This window comes from Miscanthus floridulus, chromosome 11, assembly GCF_019320115.1.
Source record: "Miscanthus floridulus cultivar M001 chromosome 11, ASM1932011v1, whole genome shotgun sequence".
Lineage (NCBI taxonomy): Eukaryota > Viridiplantae > Streptophyta > Magnoliopsida > Poales > Poaceae > Miscanthus > Miscanthus floridulus.
Genome location: NC_089590.1, coordinates 89,249,473 through 89,263,098, shown reverse-complemented (window position 1 = coordinate 89,263,098; position 13,626 = coordinate 89,249,473). Strand labels below are relative to the sequence as shown.

The window sequence follows — 13,626 nt, the reverse complement described above, 5'->3', positions numbered from 1 at the left end:
GCAGGTAAAGAGAAGCTAAGTAAAAGCCAGCTAAGGTCAAGAGAAGCAGGAGGAGCAGCTTCGCACGAGAGCAGATTCAACAATTTTAGGCCACAGGATGGGAAATCGGACGGCCACAAAATTTCGGGACGACGTGGACGGTGGTTCCTTCGGCAAACCATCGCGGGCTTGTTTAGGTAAAAACTGCGGGGCTTGTTGCTTATTCGATCTAGGCTTCAGGCTTCGGTTCGGTTTCAGGTTCCATGCATCGGATCCGAAGAGCAGAAGTATGTTTTGTTGCCTCTGCCCCTGCCTTGACGTTATCGTTTTCTCTCTATGACTGTCCGTTCCTGACAGCCTGTTAATAAGAATCCTAATACAGGGAACATTAATCTAATTCAGGGACGGATAGCACCAAGATAAGTAAGGAGATGCAGAAAAAAAATACCGCAGAAATTTTGCCTCTTTACAAGTGTGCTTGCCGTATCATATTCAAATTAAACTGCTTGACGTGTGACCTATGGACTCACGCTCATGAGGGAACGTAGGTTTCCTATTAGGATAAAAAAAAGACGGTTTGAAGAAACACTTCATTCTCTATAGAGAGTAGGATAGGATTAGATTCGTACCAAAGTTACTCAGAACTTACAGGATCTCTTTGGATTATGATTTAGATTCGTCCCTATCCAGGTTACCTAAGAATGCCTGCATATGTTATTATTATATATATATATATATATATATATATATATATATATATATATATATATATATAAACAGGAGAGTTTTAGAGAGACCAACATAAATATTTTTCACATTTACGGAGTCGGTTATAGGAGACCATACAAACAAATGGTAAAAAAGTAGAAAAATTTTTATCTCTTTATTATTAGGGATAGATATTCCAATGGCCTCATTCTACAAATTATTCTACAACTTTATCATCGTGTGCTCAATTATCTTAAAGTCATGCAACGGATCTTTAATAGTTGTTGAAGATTAGCCATGTGTATTGGTGATCCATTGATGACCCTTCTCTAACAAAAGGTATAAGATTATCTCCGACAACGGCATCCAAAATACAAGACCCGTTCCATGTTTGAGTAGCGCTACAGGCAAGGGTTCAATACCTATTTTCGGTCTTCTCCAACAACATGATCCAAAAGAGAACCCTTTCTGTAAATGGGTCTTTAGGAGAGAGGATACTTAGATTTATGTCGTGTCTCTCCTGACACCAAAAATGAGTCTCCTGTATACTGTTGGAGACCCATTTTTGGTTTGGGTGTCCTTATGGGTCACCTATTGGAGACAGTCTAAGAAGATAGTTAAGAGTAGCAATAAAGGCCTCGTTCGCTTCGCTGAAAAAACAAGCCGAAATACTGTTTTGGCTGATTTGTTGTGAGAGAAAAACATTATTCCGGTTAAAAAAATAAGCTGAAAAGTACGGATTATAAGAGAAGCGAACATGGTCAAAGTAGTTAGTCTAGAAGTCAAAGCCAAATCAAAGCGCTTTGCCTCGGTTCTTGTATAAAAGTTTTGTATTTGTTCTCCAATTTTTATCTTCTATCTGATACATATATTGCACTAATATAGTGTTTTTTCTTATTGATTATTCTCTCCGTTCTAAATTATAGGTTTTTATTATGGCTTTTCTATGTATAGATGTAAATTACACTCGAGACGATTTGTTGCAATTTAAAATGAGAGAATATATGTCAAGTTTATTTTATTCTAAATCCATCATCGCTTTCCTGGCATGAGCATTCAATATGCTAGAGTTGAATGACTATGAAAACCAATACCTCTAGATTTATCTCCGCGCCACGCCTAACACATGTCAGCAACTCTAATAATGAAGAACAAGCAAATCCTCTTCGCCACTTTACCACCTTATGGATTATTGATGATCGTGGAGGTGGAAGCCCTCGTCATTGTTAGGGAGTGAGGTAAATCATATATGACAATTTGATCATAAATGGTTGTTTCTCAGTAAGCCTAGGCGTTCGGGTTACCCGATTTTTTCGGATCGGGTAATTCGGGTAATTCAAAATTCGGGTAATGAAAATTGCTACCCGATATTACCCACGAAAAAACACTACCCGCAAATTCGGGTTCGGGTTCGGGTATTACCCGATATACCCAAATTTACAGAAAACAACAAACTACACTAAATTTCAGTAGCGATCTATACATAATTTCAGCAGCAATTTGTATAGAATTTCAATAGCAATTTGTAGAGAATAATATATTACAGTCACTCATTCAAATAGAGAGAATTATATTCTAATAAAGTGATAAGTTAAATGGTTCAACTAACAACACATGATAAATACAAAGACAAAAACAAATCTTTGGGTAGTTCGGGTAGTTTGGGTACCGGGGGATATTACCCGAATTACCCAAACTAATTTCGGGTAATCAAAATCGCTATCCGAATTTGGGATCGGGTACCTTGGGTTCGGGTAATTCGGGTCCGGATTCAGATAATTCGGGTACGGGTAATGGGTATCGGGTATTTTGCCCAGGCTTATTTCTCAGCAAATGGCTACAACATGCATACCATAGAGAAATAGAGAAGAAGCCGTACATGATATAAAATGTAATGATATGCTTGAAAGTGGTGAGGATATTTGATGTGGATGTCGACCCTATTTGGTATGGCTCTGGGGAGGTGGGGTTTGTCTCCTCCCAATCACTATAACACTACTATTCGCTCCTATAGCAAGTAACCGTTTTCACTCCTGAGATGAAAAATAAAACGAGAAAGAGGAGCCGGTGGAAGCCACAATATCTAGCTCCACCGACTCTGGCTCCACGGGTGCTATAATGTCGCTACATTGTTTTATAGTGACGAGGTAGAGCCAGAAGCTGCACCAAACTACCTAAATAATGAGAAGGACACCAGTATGGCAGAATTAGCAAATATGGATATCAATGATGGTCAAGAGCTTAATGCTTTAATGCATTCTTCCAAACTATTTTTGTCATGCCACATAGCTAAAAATGCAAAAAGCCTAATATGTATGATGAGAGACACTTTTTTATATAAATTTTTGTATGGTATATTGGCAGTAGTGTGTGATCGGTGAAGTCGCATTTGAGACTGGTAGAATTATAACTTTCCATTTCATATGCAGCTTTTTACTATTTTCTTCTACTTTAGATCTTTTGTTGGAACACGCTTTTTACTATTTTCTTCTATTTTAGATCTTTGGTTGGAACATAAAGAATAATTTTTAGCAGTATTTTTCAGTAAATGAAAAATATTTTTCTCGAATAATAAATCAGCCTAAGATAAATTTCAGCGAAACCAACAGGGACATAGAAGTTTTATCGGAAGCAGTTTATTCTCATGTAATAAAGACACAAGAATCACTAAAAATTCTAGCATTCCATTCCAGGGGCCTAACCTCGAACTATCCCCAACTTCTCCAAGCGCTCGTTCAGGAAGCTGTCCGGCGACGCGCCGCTCTCCCCCTTCGCCTCCCCTCCCCTCCCCTCCGCCGCCTCCTCCTTGCCGCCGCCGCCGTCGCACGGCACGGGGCGGTGGCCGTGCAGAGCGATCGGGGCCGCATCGCTCGACTGCCCCTCCGCTTCCTCATCGTCACCCCAGCGGCGAGAAGAACAAGGGACGGTGGTCTCCAGTGACATCGCCCATCATGCTGCGCCGGTACGGGCACTGACTCTGGTCTCAACCCACGACACCCTAGGGTTTCGATGCCTAATGCTGTGTTCTTCCTGACACTGCAGGTTCATGCGGGATCTCCGCCCGCTGCGGTCTCTCGCGAGGGTCCCCAGACCGATCTCCGGCGAGGTAGCTGGTTCCGTTCCCGTTGGTTGTTTGTTCTCGTTGTTGTCTGTTATGCTAGAAGATTGAGCTTAGTCAGGAGACTTTTGAATTGGTGAATAAGCTAGTTAGATTGCTGCTGCCTTCATTAGTTTGGAAATGCTGCTAAGGCTGGTAATTGTATATGGTGTAACGGTAGGGGATTCTAGAGTTTGCACATTTTGAGATTGAATTAAATAAGCAAGGATTTTTTGGAATACAATGCTGTGACGCTGTGACAGGTGTGCTGATCCCCTTGTTCACCTGTCTGAAAAAGTTCCAGGATCTAGGATGATGAGGGGACTCAAGCTAATAGTGATGTCTACTTATTGGTTATGAAAGTAATATCAATCCCATTTCATGTTTGGTTTAGGTATTCAATCTTGGGATACTTAAGCTCATGTCATAATGGATTACTGTTGGTGACTGGCATACTGATCTCCACACAGATTATTGAGATGCTTTATTTTCTTAATCAGGAAAACCTATTTTCTATGAGAGTTTGCAGCTGTTCCCTGCTTGCCTGATTGTTGTAATGTTATTGGTTCCTGTTTTAGTAAGCTTTGGATGGAGTTATTTTAGCTGTGATACTTAAGCTCATGTCACAATGGAATGCTATATCCCACTTGGATTGGAGTCGTGTTACATATGGCCATGTTGTTTGTTGGCTAATCCTCACGAGGTCGGAGATTCTTTTATCTTAGTATGCTATGGCCAGTTTTTTTCCCATGCAGAGCACCGAATATAATCCTGCTGTAATTATTTTTTCCTACTGCTTTCATAAAGCTTGTCTAGATAGTATATGTTCAGTGGAACTGACATGACCTATCTGGTCCAGAGTCCAACATTCCTTAAATCTAGAAGCAACTCCACAAAGGCAGCTCCAAAGAGTTCTACACAAAATGCTGCCCCAGGTCCTCAAGGACAACCTTCTCATTTGGGAAGTAATGTTTCAAAGCTTGTTCTTGGAACTCTTGTGGTTGGTGCAGCAGCTATGGGTGCACATCAACTTGGTTATATAGATCTTCAATTTAAGGACAAGAAATTGCCTTTTAGCTTAAAGAAGGAAGATGCTGTAAAGGTGTATGAAGATCTGAAGATTCCTTCTGAACAGAAGGTTGACCAGACACAAAACGTGTCAGTACCAAACACTGAGATTGTTCAAGAGGGTAATAATGAGGCTAATACTCCAAAGGATGTTCGAAATGACAGGGTGGGGGCACCAGAGGTTCCAACCAATGGGGATCAGCCTGTTCCTGCAAAGGAAAAGAAATCAGAAACCCTAGCCCATGAGACACATCAAGCTCCAGATGAACATGGATCTGATACTAAAATGCCATCTGAAGATTCTCCAGCAGTTGAGCTAAAGACAGTTCCCATCGATGATAATGAATCTGGTGAAGTTCCTCATGAACAGCAAACTGATAAGATAGACAGCACAGTTCCTCCTGTACAGTCAACCCCAACAACAGTTAGTACTTATGATCACCCCACAGATCCAGATGCACCAAAGGTATATTAATATATTCCTCTGTGGTCATTGCTTGCCTTCTTATCATAACATTTGCTGTTGATCGATAGAGGATAGTATCTTTGTTTCCTAGTTCCAAATTGGCACTTGAACAAATTCTGAGTGTAACATGGATTCTATATCAGGCCCTATTGGTCTTATTAAATTCCTAAAAATTGCAAATGAAATTCTCTTGCAGTTTGATTTACATAAATCAGTGTAGGTAGGCCTTACATAGTGTGCATGTCCCACGGTTTATTGTTGCATTGATGCATCTATGTTTGTCTATGACTACTTAACTTGACCAGACAGCTGGCACTCTTGAACACATTTTGATTGTGAACTGGTTTTGATTTATAGGACTGTTAATTTGAGTACTGGAGCTGTTTGTTTTTGTCACAGGGATCCCACAAAGTTTAGCTTTACATTGTTATAAACTATTTTATTTTTTTGTCATCACTTCAGCATCCTCCATCTGTAGTATCCATCTAGCACAAATGTTGAAACTCTTCTATATTACTATCCTGTTTTCTCAATGGTTGATGATGTTGTTTCTGATTAAGTGATTATTGAATCGATCCTTGTCTGTAGGATCTCACTGGAGCTGTTGCTGTTGAACAGAAATCTCTTGCTGAGACATATTTACTGCAAGATGAACCTGATGTTTCAAAAGATGCAGTAAGTTCAATGTTGAATGTTCTAATGTTTTTAGAGTATAACAATATGATAAATGACTTTCTATTGGCAAAGAGGTGTCTAGAAATAACTTGATGACACTTAAATGACAATTCTTCCATGTTATTTACTTGATTATCCTCTTTTTTTTTCTTTTTCTGAAAAAAACAGACCATTAAGGAAAAAAGAAGTGATGAAGTTGTTCGTGAAAAAACTTCTGAAGATGGTAAGATTGTACTTGATATCATTGAGGCTATTCATGCTGCCGAAAAGAAGCAGGCAGATGTAGATGCATACATGTATTCAGAAGAGAGAAGAAAGTTGAAGGTGTGCTATTCATTTACATTTTATCTTTTTTGCTTATCTATGGTCTTTATTTGCTGAGGATATAAGGTTCAACATTAGTTTACCTTTGTGGTTTACACTATTATTTTCCTCACTTATATTAACGCCCATAGTTATTGTGGATTTTAAGCAGTCAACAAACCTTTAACCTTTCCCTAAATTAGGCATTGGATAGTATTGTTTTATGTGCTATGCTTTGCATTTTCTCAGGAGAAGTATGAAAAGGAGCTGAAAGACACCAGGGCAAGGGAACTAATGTATGCAGAGGAGGCAGCAATTCTCGATAAGGTATGAAGTAGACATGATTAATGATTTGATCCATATTATGTTTCCTTAGATTTCAAAATGTAGGAAATACTACTTCTAGTGCCTTTAACTAGAGCTTTGGCTGTCATAGTGTACTTGTAAAATTAATTAGTATAGCTATATCATGTGAGGCTCTGTTTTCCTGTGTCAGTCTGGATATTTTTTTAATTCTTCTTTTTAAAAACACCACAGTTTAAAGCAAAGTGCACAATATTCTCGGTATGATATGCATGGTATCTTCACATTATTCAATGTAGGCTAAAATTATATATGAATCTTTTGTTTGCATTGAATTTCTGATTTTCAATTATCTTGCTGTTCTCAGGAGCTAAAGAAAGAGAAACTGAAGAATGCTGCTGCAATAAAGGAACTGCAAGAAAAGGCTGAACAAAAATTGCAGGATGAGCTGCAGAGGAAGGTGTGTCAGATTCGATATATGTTTAAGTTCTCTTCTCTAAAAAAAAAATCATTAAGTAACTGAACTTAGTACTACTGATTTAACAGGATGAAGAAACAAGCCAACAAATTGAGAAGGCTCAAGAGATAGCAAAAGCTGGACTGGCTGCTGCTGTTGCAAAAGAGAAAGCATCCCAGATTGAACAGATCGCTGAAGCAAACCTCAATGTAAGGACTTAATGCAATTTTGTTTAGGGCTGCGCTCTAAATGGCTATTAGAGGTTTTCATGATGTGAACTAGCTTAAAATGCATGTCGGGCCTACTGGCACTGTGGTGCCTCTTAAATTGGCTTTGCACCTCTGTTTTGCAAAACGGAGGCCTGTCTAACTTAAATGATTTGGTGCACATGTGGTTGTGAACTCTCTGATTTAGAGTATTATGTACTGTTTTGGATTGTACTGACTACCGAATACTAGTAGTGGCAGTTTCTGCCCACGCTGCTTCCCTATCACTCATTTTTCCCTTTGAATGTTCCTGTCGCCCCATTCTTAGCCAGTGATGCTATTAGGATGTTAAGCAGCACAATGACTGGATGTCTAAAAACATTTTTTTTTTTAATTTTGGTTCATCTGTAAGCTGCATTTATAGTGATGTAGGTTCAGCATTTCTGACTCTTTTTCTATATGTCAATATATGATCTGGATTATGATGAACCTGGATCCTCGACAACTTTCTCACGGTTTGTTTGAAGTCTACCATTCAAACACTGTCCAGATGTTATATCCAGCAAATCATTATTACAGCCAGTAAATTTGATTATATATATTTGCTGTGCCAGTATATTATATCTTAAACTGCTAGAAAAACAAGTTATGCATAATTTCAGCTTGCTTGCACTTGGTTCTTCCCTTATTTTGTGCTTTGATTTCAGATTGATGCGCTGTGTATGGCATTCTATGCACGATCTGAAGAAGCTAGGCAGAGTCATTCAGTTCATAAGCTTGCTCTGGTAAGTTAACTTGAGTCCCCTAATGTGCTTGCCTCCAAGTTCTAACTATTGAAAGCTTTATGGTCAACTTATCCTCTCTTTTCATGTATCATAATGACAAAATTCTTAATTTCCATGCAGGGCACTCTTGCTTTGGAACACGCTTTATCCAGTGGATCACCAATCCGGTCAGAAGTGGAGCTATTGCGTAAATCTGTTGAAGGCATTGACAAAGATTCACTGTTAGAATTGGCTCTTTCGTCGCTCCCGGAAGATGTTTTAGATTATGGATCAGATACACGGATGGGGTTGAAGCAAAAGGTATGTTCTTCTCCTTCTTTTTTCGAAAACAAAATGTATGTTCTTTGTGATGCAATGGATGAAGGCATCTGTTCATACTCTTATTGAGTATGTGATACTATACTAAAATATCAAGTTATTTCTGTGTAAGACAGCATACTTTATTATTCTGAGTGGATTATGGAATTTAGAATACTTACAGTTAAATAGAATGTATAATATTCCCTATGACAATATGCTTAGTTGCTTACTATGCATTGAGCAATTGTTATGAAAAAGAAATGCATAGATTTTGGTTTTTGAGCCCTGACCAGTTCTAGACTTAAATTAGCATAAAAAGAATGCGAACGACAATTTTTTCTGTGCTTCTTGTCATGAATGATTGTTTAAAACCATCAGTTTGGCTACCCAAAAGCTAAATGCCTAAATTAGTATATCTTTTCTCGTGCAGTTTAACTCCTTGAAGGAAACTATCAGACATTTCAGCCTTCTACCAGCAGGTGGTGGTGGAATCCTGGCACATGCTGTTGCTCGTGTTGCTTCTTCAATCAAGGTAAATGCTAAGGAAATCATTTCTTTGACCAGTTTGATAAGTGATCATGCAATTGCGAGTTCTATATTGCTGTTCCTGAAATATTTTTTCTGTTATTGCTGTTCCTGGATCTTTTGATCAAGAATCATCTAATGATATGCTAATACTGAAATCTATAGCGTATCTCATTTCTACTTATAGGACAGGTACTGTGTTGTGTCACTGCCACCACTTCTGGTGGCCCTAGTTGGGCCTCTTGGAGTCTTTGTACCTTGCTGTAGGTTGTTATTATCCTTGGGATTTTAAACTGAGTTGCAATCATTCAATTTGTTTTTAGATTAAAGACGATAACTCTGGAGATGGCATTGAGTCTCTTATAAACAAAGTAGAAAGCTTGATTGTGGATGGAGACTTGAGTACAGCAGCTGATGCCTTGGAGCAAGGATTACATGGAACTGAAGCAGAGGAGATAGCTACCGAGTGGGTGAAGCAAGCCAGGAAGCGCGCCATTGCGGAGCAGACACTTGCGCTCCTTCACGCTTGTACTTCTTCGACCACGTTCTCATGAGTTTGACGAGTCATTTTTTCCTTTCTTTTGTTCGACTGGATTTTGCCGGTTTCAGTACTCTGTGCAACCACATATTTTCCCAGACCATGCCCTGTTCGCTTGTCGTACTGTTTCAGCGAAGGAACAGTGTTTTTCTTTCTCAACAAATCAGTCACGGCGAAGCGAACAGGGCCATATGTTGCAAATGCGTGGATGGTGAACGAGAAAATCAGATACAATACTATAGGAGCCACCCGGTTTCAAAGTGGGCCCCTGCCTAACTTTCCTCATGTAAACAGAGCTAATAAGTTTTGCCCTGTAGCTACTTGCTGTTGTAGACATTTTAGTGGCCAGTTAAAGCAATGATTTTTGGACACAATTGCTGAAGGATTCTCTGTAGGTATAGTCATGTAGCAGTTCAACAAGGGGTCAGATGACACTGTAACATAGTGGACGAAAGAACCTTAGGAGACATCTTATGCATCTCAAATCCTCAACGTTACCTGATAAGAAATTTGCAAACGGTCTAAATAAAAACTTGTGTTCCAGCAAAACAATCCGAAAAGAATGAACCAATGAACTTTGTACCTACGAGTAATATCATCATCAAATCGTATTGCTACATCTCAAACAGATTAATTCACGCACGTCTAAACCAATGCACGCCTAAACCTTCCGTTATCAACACCCGAAATCGAAAGACTTGCGCCTCTTGTCGCTGGCGCCCGGCAGCGGCGGCGGCTGCTGCTGCCGCGACGAAGACCTCCCGCAGAGCCCGAGCTTCCCTAACAGCCTGCTCAGGGCGCTCTTAGGCTTCCCCGGGCGGTGGATCTCCGCCACGCTCAGCGAAGGCGACGACGGCTCGTCGTGCCTGGCCGCCGCGAAGCCGTCCTCTTCCGTCGTCACCTCGGACCCGGCCGCGAAGTCGAGGTCATCGTCGGGCCTCCTCCGCGGCAGCACGCAGTTGTCGGAGCTGGAGCCCTGGTCGGCGTTGTCCGACACGAAGAACCACCCGGACACCGTGGTGCGCAGCCGCAGCTGCTCGAAGAAGAGCACCTGCACCACCACCCGCAGCGGCAGCCGCTCGTTCTGCGCCGCGTGCGTGCACGCCTCCAGCGACAGCTTCTGGCAGTTCATCAGCCGGCACAGCTGCTCCCGCTCCGAGTCCGTCAGCCACGGGTGCGCCTGCGTCGCGCCACGGACAAACACAAGTGCAGCATGATTATCCAGTCGATTCAAGACTCAGGTGCAGCAGGCAGATCGATCAAGAAGAAGAACAATGGTGAGCTGTTGCTTTTACCTTGAGGTAGATATCAATGGCGCGGTAGAGGCCGTCGTCGATTGCCCGGGCGTAGTCTGGGACGAGAGCGGCGATGGTCTGGAACTTGGAGGGCTTGAGGTTGGCATCCGTCCCGACCTCCGCGAGGTACCCGTCGACTAGCTTGCCCACCGAGCAGACAGGCCTGAGCTCGGCCGGCGGAGCGTCGACCAGCTGTCCCTCGTCCGTGGTCTCCGGCGACGCGGCGAACGCAGGCGGCGTCGTCACCATGAACTGCTCCAGCATCCGCTGCACGCTGTCCACGTCGTAGAGGGTCTCCGCGGAGTACCCGGTGTTGGGTATCAGCAGGTCCCCCAGCGCGGCCTCCTCCAGCTGGTTGCCGGCCCTCCTCTCCAGCGCGTCCCGGCACGCCGCGGCGGCGTGCAGGACCGTTGCGACGCGGAGCAGACCGAGCAGGAACCGCGTCGGGGTGACGCCCTTCTCGACAGGGAGCAGCGCAACAATCTCCTCCAGGAGGGTCCTCTGGTCGCCGGCCGAGAGCACGGCCGCGGTCCCCGACGCTCCGGCTCTGACGCCGCGGCTGCTGCCGTCGCTGTTGTCTCCTCGCCGCCTGAGCCCGGAGAGGTGGCGCCTGGCGTAGTGCATCAGCGAGCCGGCGACGTTCTCGGGGCTCATGCCCCTGGACCGCACCGCGGCGATGAGCCGCTTGTAGACGGGCAGCCCGAACGAGGACGCCTGCTCGTACCACCAGTCCGCGCCCGGCGACCGCGGCCACCCGGCGGCACCGATGCCAGTTCCAGATCGCCGTCTCCTCGAGGCTCTTCGCCGTGAAGTACTCCAGCATCGGCCACCCGGAGAGCGTCGGGTCGGCGCAGGCCTTGTCCGCCAGCGAGTCGATGCACCGCGGCACGATGAGCAGGTCCTCGGCGGCAGGGAGCACGGCGGCGTCGTCGCACGCGTCCAGCGCGCGCACCGTGTCGTTCCAGCCGGCCAGCACCTCGGACAGGAACGACTCCGCCTGCTCCACCAGGTTCCCTTCCCCGTAGTCCTCGGTCATGGCGAGGTGCTCCGCCGCACACCGCAGCGGCACGACGTTGCCCGCGTTCAGCTCCGTCTGGACGTCGTAGCAGAACCTGGCCGCCAGCAGGAACGCCTCCGCCCCGCCGGGGACGTCGTCCAGACGCACGGTGCACGGTTTGCTGTCATCGCCGCCGCCGTCGTCGCCGGTGGACTCGTTCACAAGCTTGTTCAGCGTACCGCTACGGCTGATCAACGGCATCTGAATGATGCAGATGGGATTTAGTTGCACCTTGCACGTCGTCAGCATATGAAAAACGTGCATATTCGAAACTTGCAAGTTATCTGACAGTCTAATAAAAAGCAAATATCCTCTAGCGTTGAGAAATGAGAATGCATGTGATGAGCACTGTGAGGGAAAACAAATACCTTGTGCAGGTGGAAGGACACCTCTCCTACTTGGACAACCACATCGCTTGCAAGCTCCGTGATGCAAGTCCTGCAAGAGCTCCAAAGATCAGTGGTTAAGAAATATCTTTGTCGTAAGGACCTATTTGTATTGTATGATCCAAATTTGGATGTGGAATTAGGATCGGTAATTAACTACTACTACTACTACTACAAGATCATCGATCCTAGATGGAAACTTTGATCAGGTTATAGCCTGAAGACAACAGATGCAATTAAGAAAACTCTAACTAGGCCGGCGCTGCAACTAGAAACAAAACAAAAGTAAAAGAACAAATCCGCAACCGATCTGCATGCAGACGGGACAGTGGCCATGGCCGGGGATAGGAAATGTAGGACGTACCAGGTATTAGGGTCTATGAACTGGAAGCAGTCCGATGGCTTGGATCCGATCACCCTGGTCGCCGCCGCCGCCGCCATGAACTAGGCGTTCGGTTCTTCCCACGGACGATAAGGGAAGCGCAACTGCGCAAGGATCGATAGATCAAATCACGCACGCGGCGCGCCCAATGTGCGGCTGGGCCGGGCACCGCGAGAACTGCAAGTGTACTACGACAAACCTATCGTGTGGTCTCGGTCGGTCGGTCCGGCCGGCCGGCGAGTATCGCCTGCCGATCGGCGGCCGCGGCCGCGTCCGGCGCCACGTGACTCGGGCGGGGAGGCTTGGAGACGGGCGGGCGGGAGGCGGGAGCTGGGGGGACGTCGCAGCTCGCAACGCACGCACCGGATCACTTGAGGACCGAGTCAGGACGTGCGCGACGGGAGCGAGCGGCCGAGCGGATCCCAATTGACTGATTGAGCCACACACTCCACTGGGTCTCGTTTAGGCCTCGACTCATTTGTTTTCGATCCATAAAAGTAGGATCAATGGTTACATGGTCAGTCTTAATAAAGTCTAAAGAGTAAACTTCACTTGCGGTCCCCAAACTTGTCTCGTGTTCTCGAATAGGTCCCGGTACTCTAAAAATGCATAATCACAGCAGTAAACTTGGTTTAGTGTATCAATCAAGTCGGGGAAATATGGGGAAACCCTCCTATGAAGCTCGCCCCCCTCATTCTGTCCGAGCCCTCCCATTCACTCGTTTCTATCTCGTGACAACGGCGACCAGAGGGGCGACGACGGAGGCACGGACTGCGGAGCGGTCTTCACCGGTGCAGTTGTAGTGGTGGCGGGCGACTCGACTCGGCCCGCCCCACTCCCCAATGGCTCCACAGCGCCGAAAAGAAGGAGAGTGAAAGAATCAAGATGCTCAAGAGGGAGAGGGTGAATTGGGCTAATTCTAAATTTCTTTCAATAATTAAGCCATACACTTACCCCATTTCACCCCCTTTGTACTTAGAAGTGTTTCTATTGTTCTACCACAAAAGTTTTGCACTCTAGGCTCCAATCCTACTCTAGCATGACAATTCTAAGAATGTAAAGACATGAATTGAATTGCTCAAATATAAATGCTCAA

At 44.5% G+C, this 13,626-nt stretch overlaps 1 protein-coding gene and 1 pseudogene across 1 annotated transcript; one reads left to right on the top strand and one right to left on the bottom strand.

The window, feature by feature from the left end:
• Positions 1–3,375: 3,375 nt before the first annotated feature.
• LOC136491708 (MICOS complex subunit MIC60, mitochondrial-like) lies at positions 3,376–9,739 on the top strand. Its single transcript, XM_066487966.1, has 12 exons — positions 3,376–3,649; positions 3,730–3,793; positions 4,644–5,318; positions 5,907–5,993; positions 6,162–6,317; positions 6,546–6,623; positions 6,967–7,059; positions 7,146–7,265; positions 7,970–8,047; positions 8,168–8,347; positions 8,778–8,879; positions 9,196–9,739. Exons 1-12 carry the CDS (start codon positions 3,639–3,641, stop codon positions 9,424–9,426), a joined length of 1,875 nt encoding a protein of 624 aa, XP_066344063.1. The 5' UTR covers positions 3,376–3,638; the 3' UTR covers positions 9,427–9,739.
• Positions 9,740–9,903: 164 nt separating this feature from the next.
• LOC136491707 (BTB/POZ domain-containing protein At5g03250-like) lies at positions 9,904–12,868 on the bottom strand (annotated as a pseudogene).
• Positions 12,869–13,626: the final 758 nt, after the last annotated feature.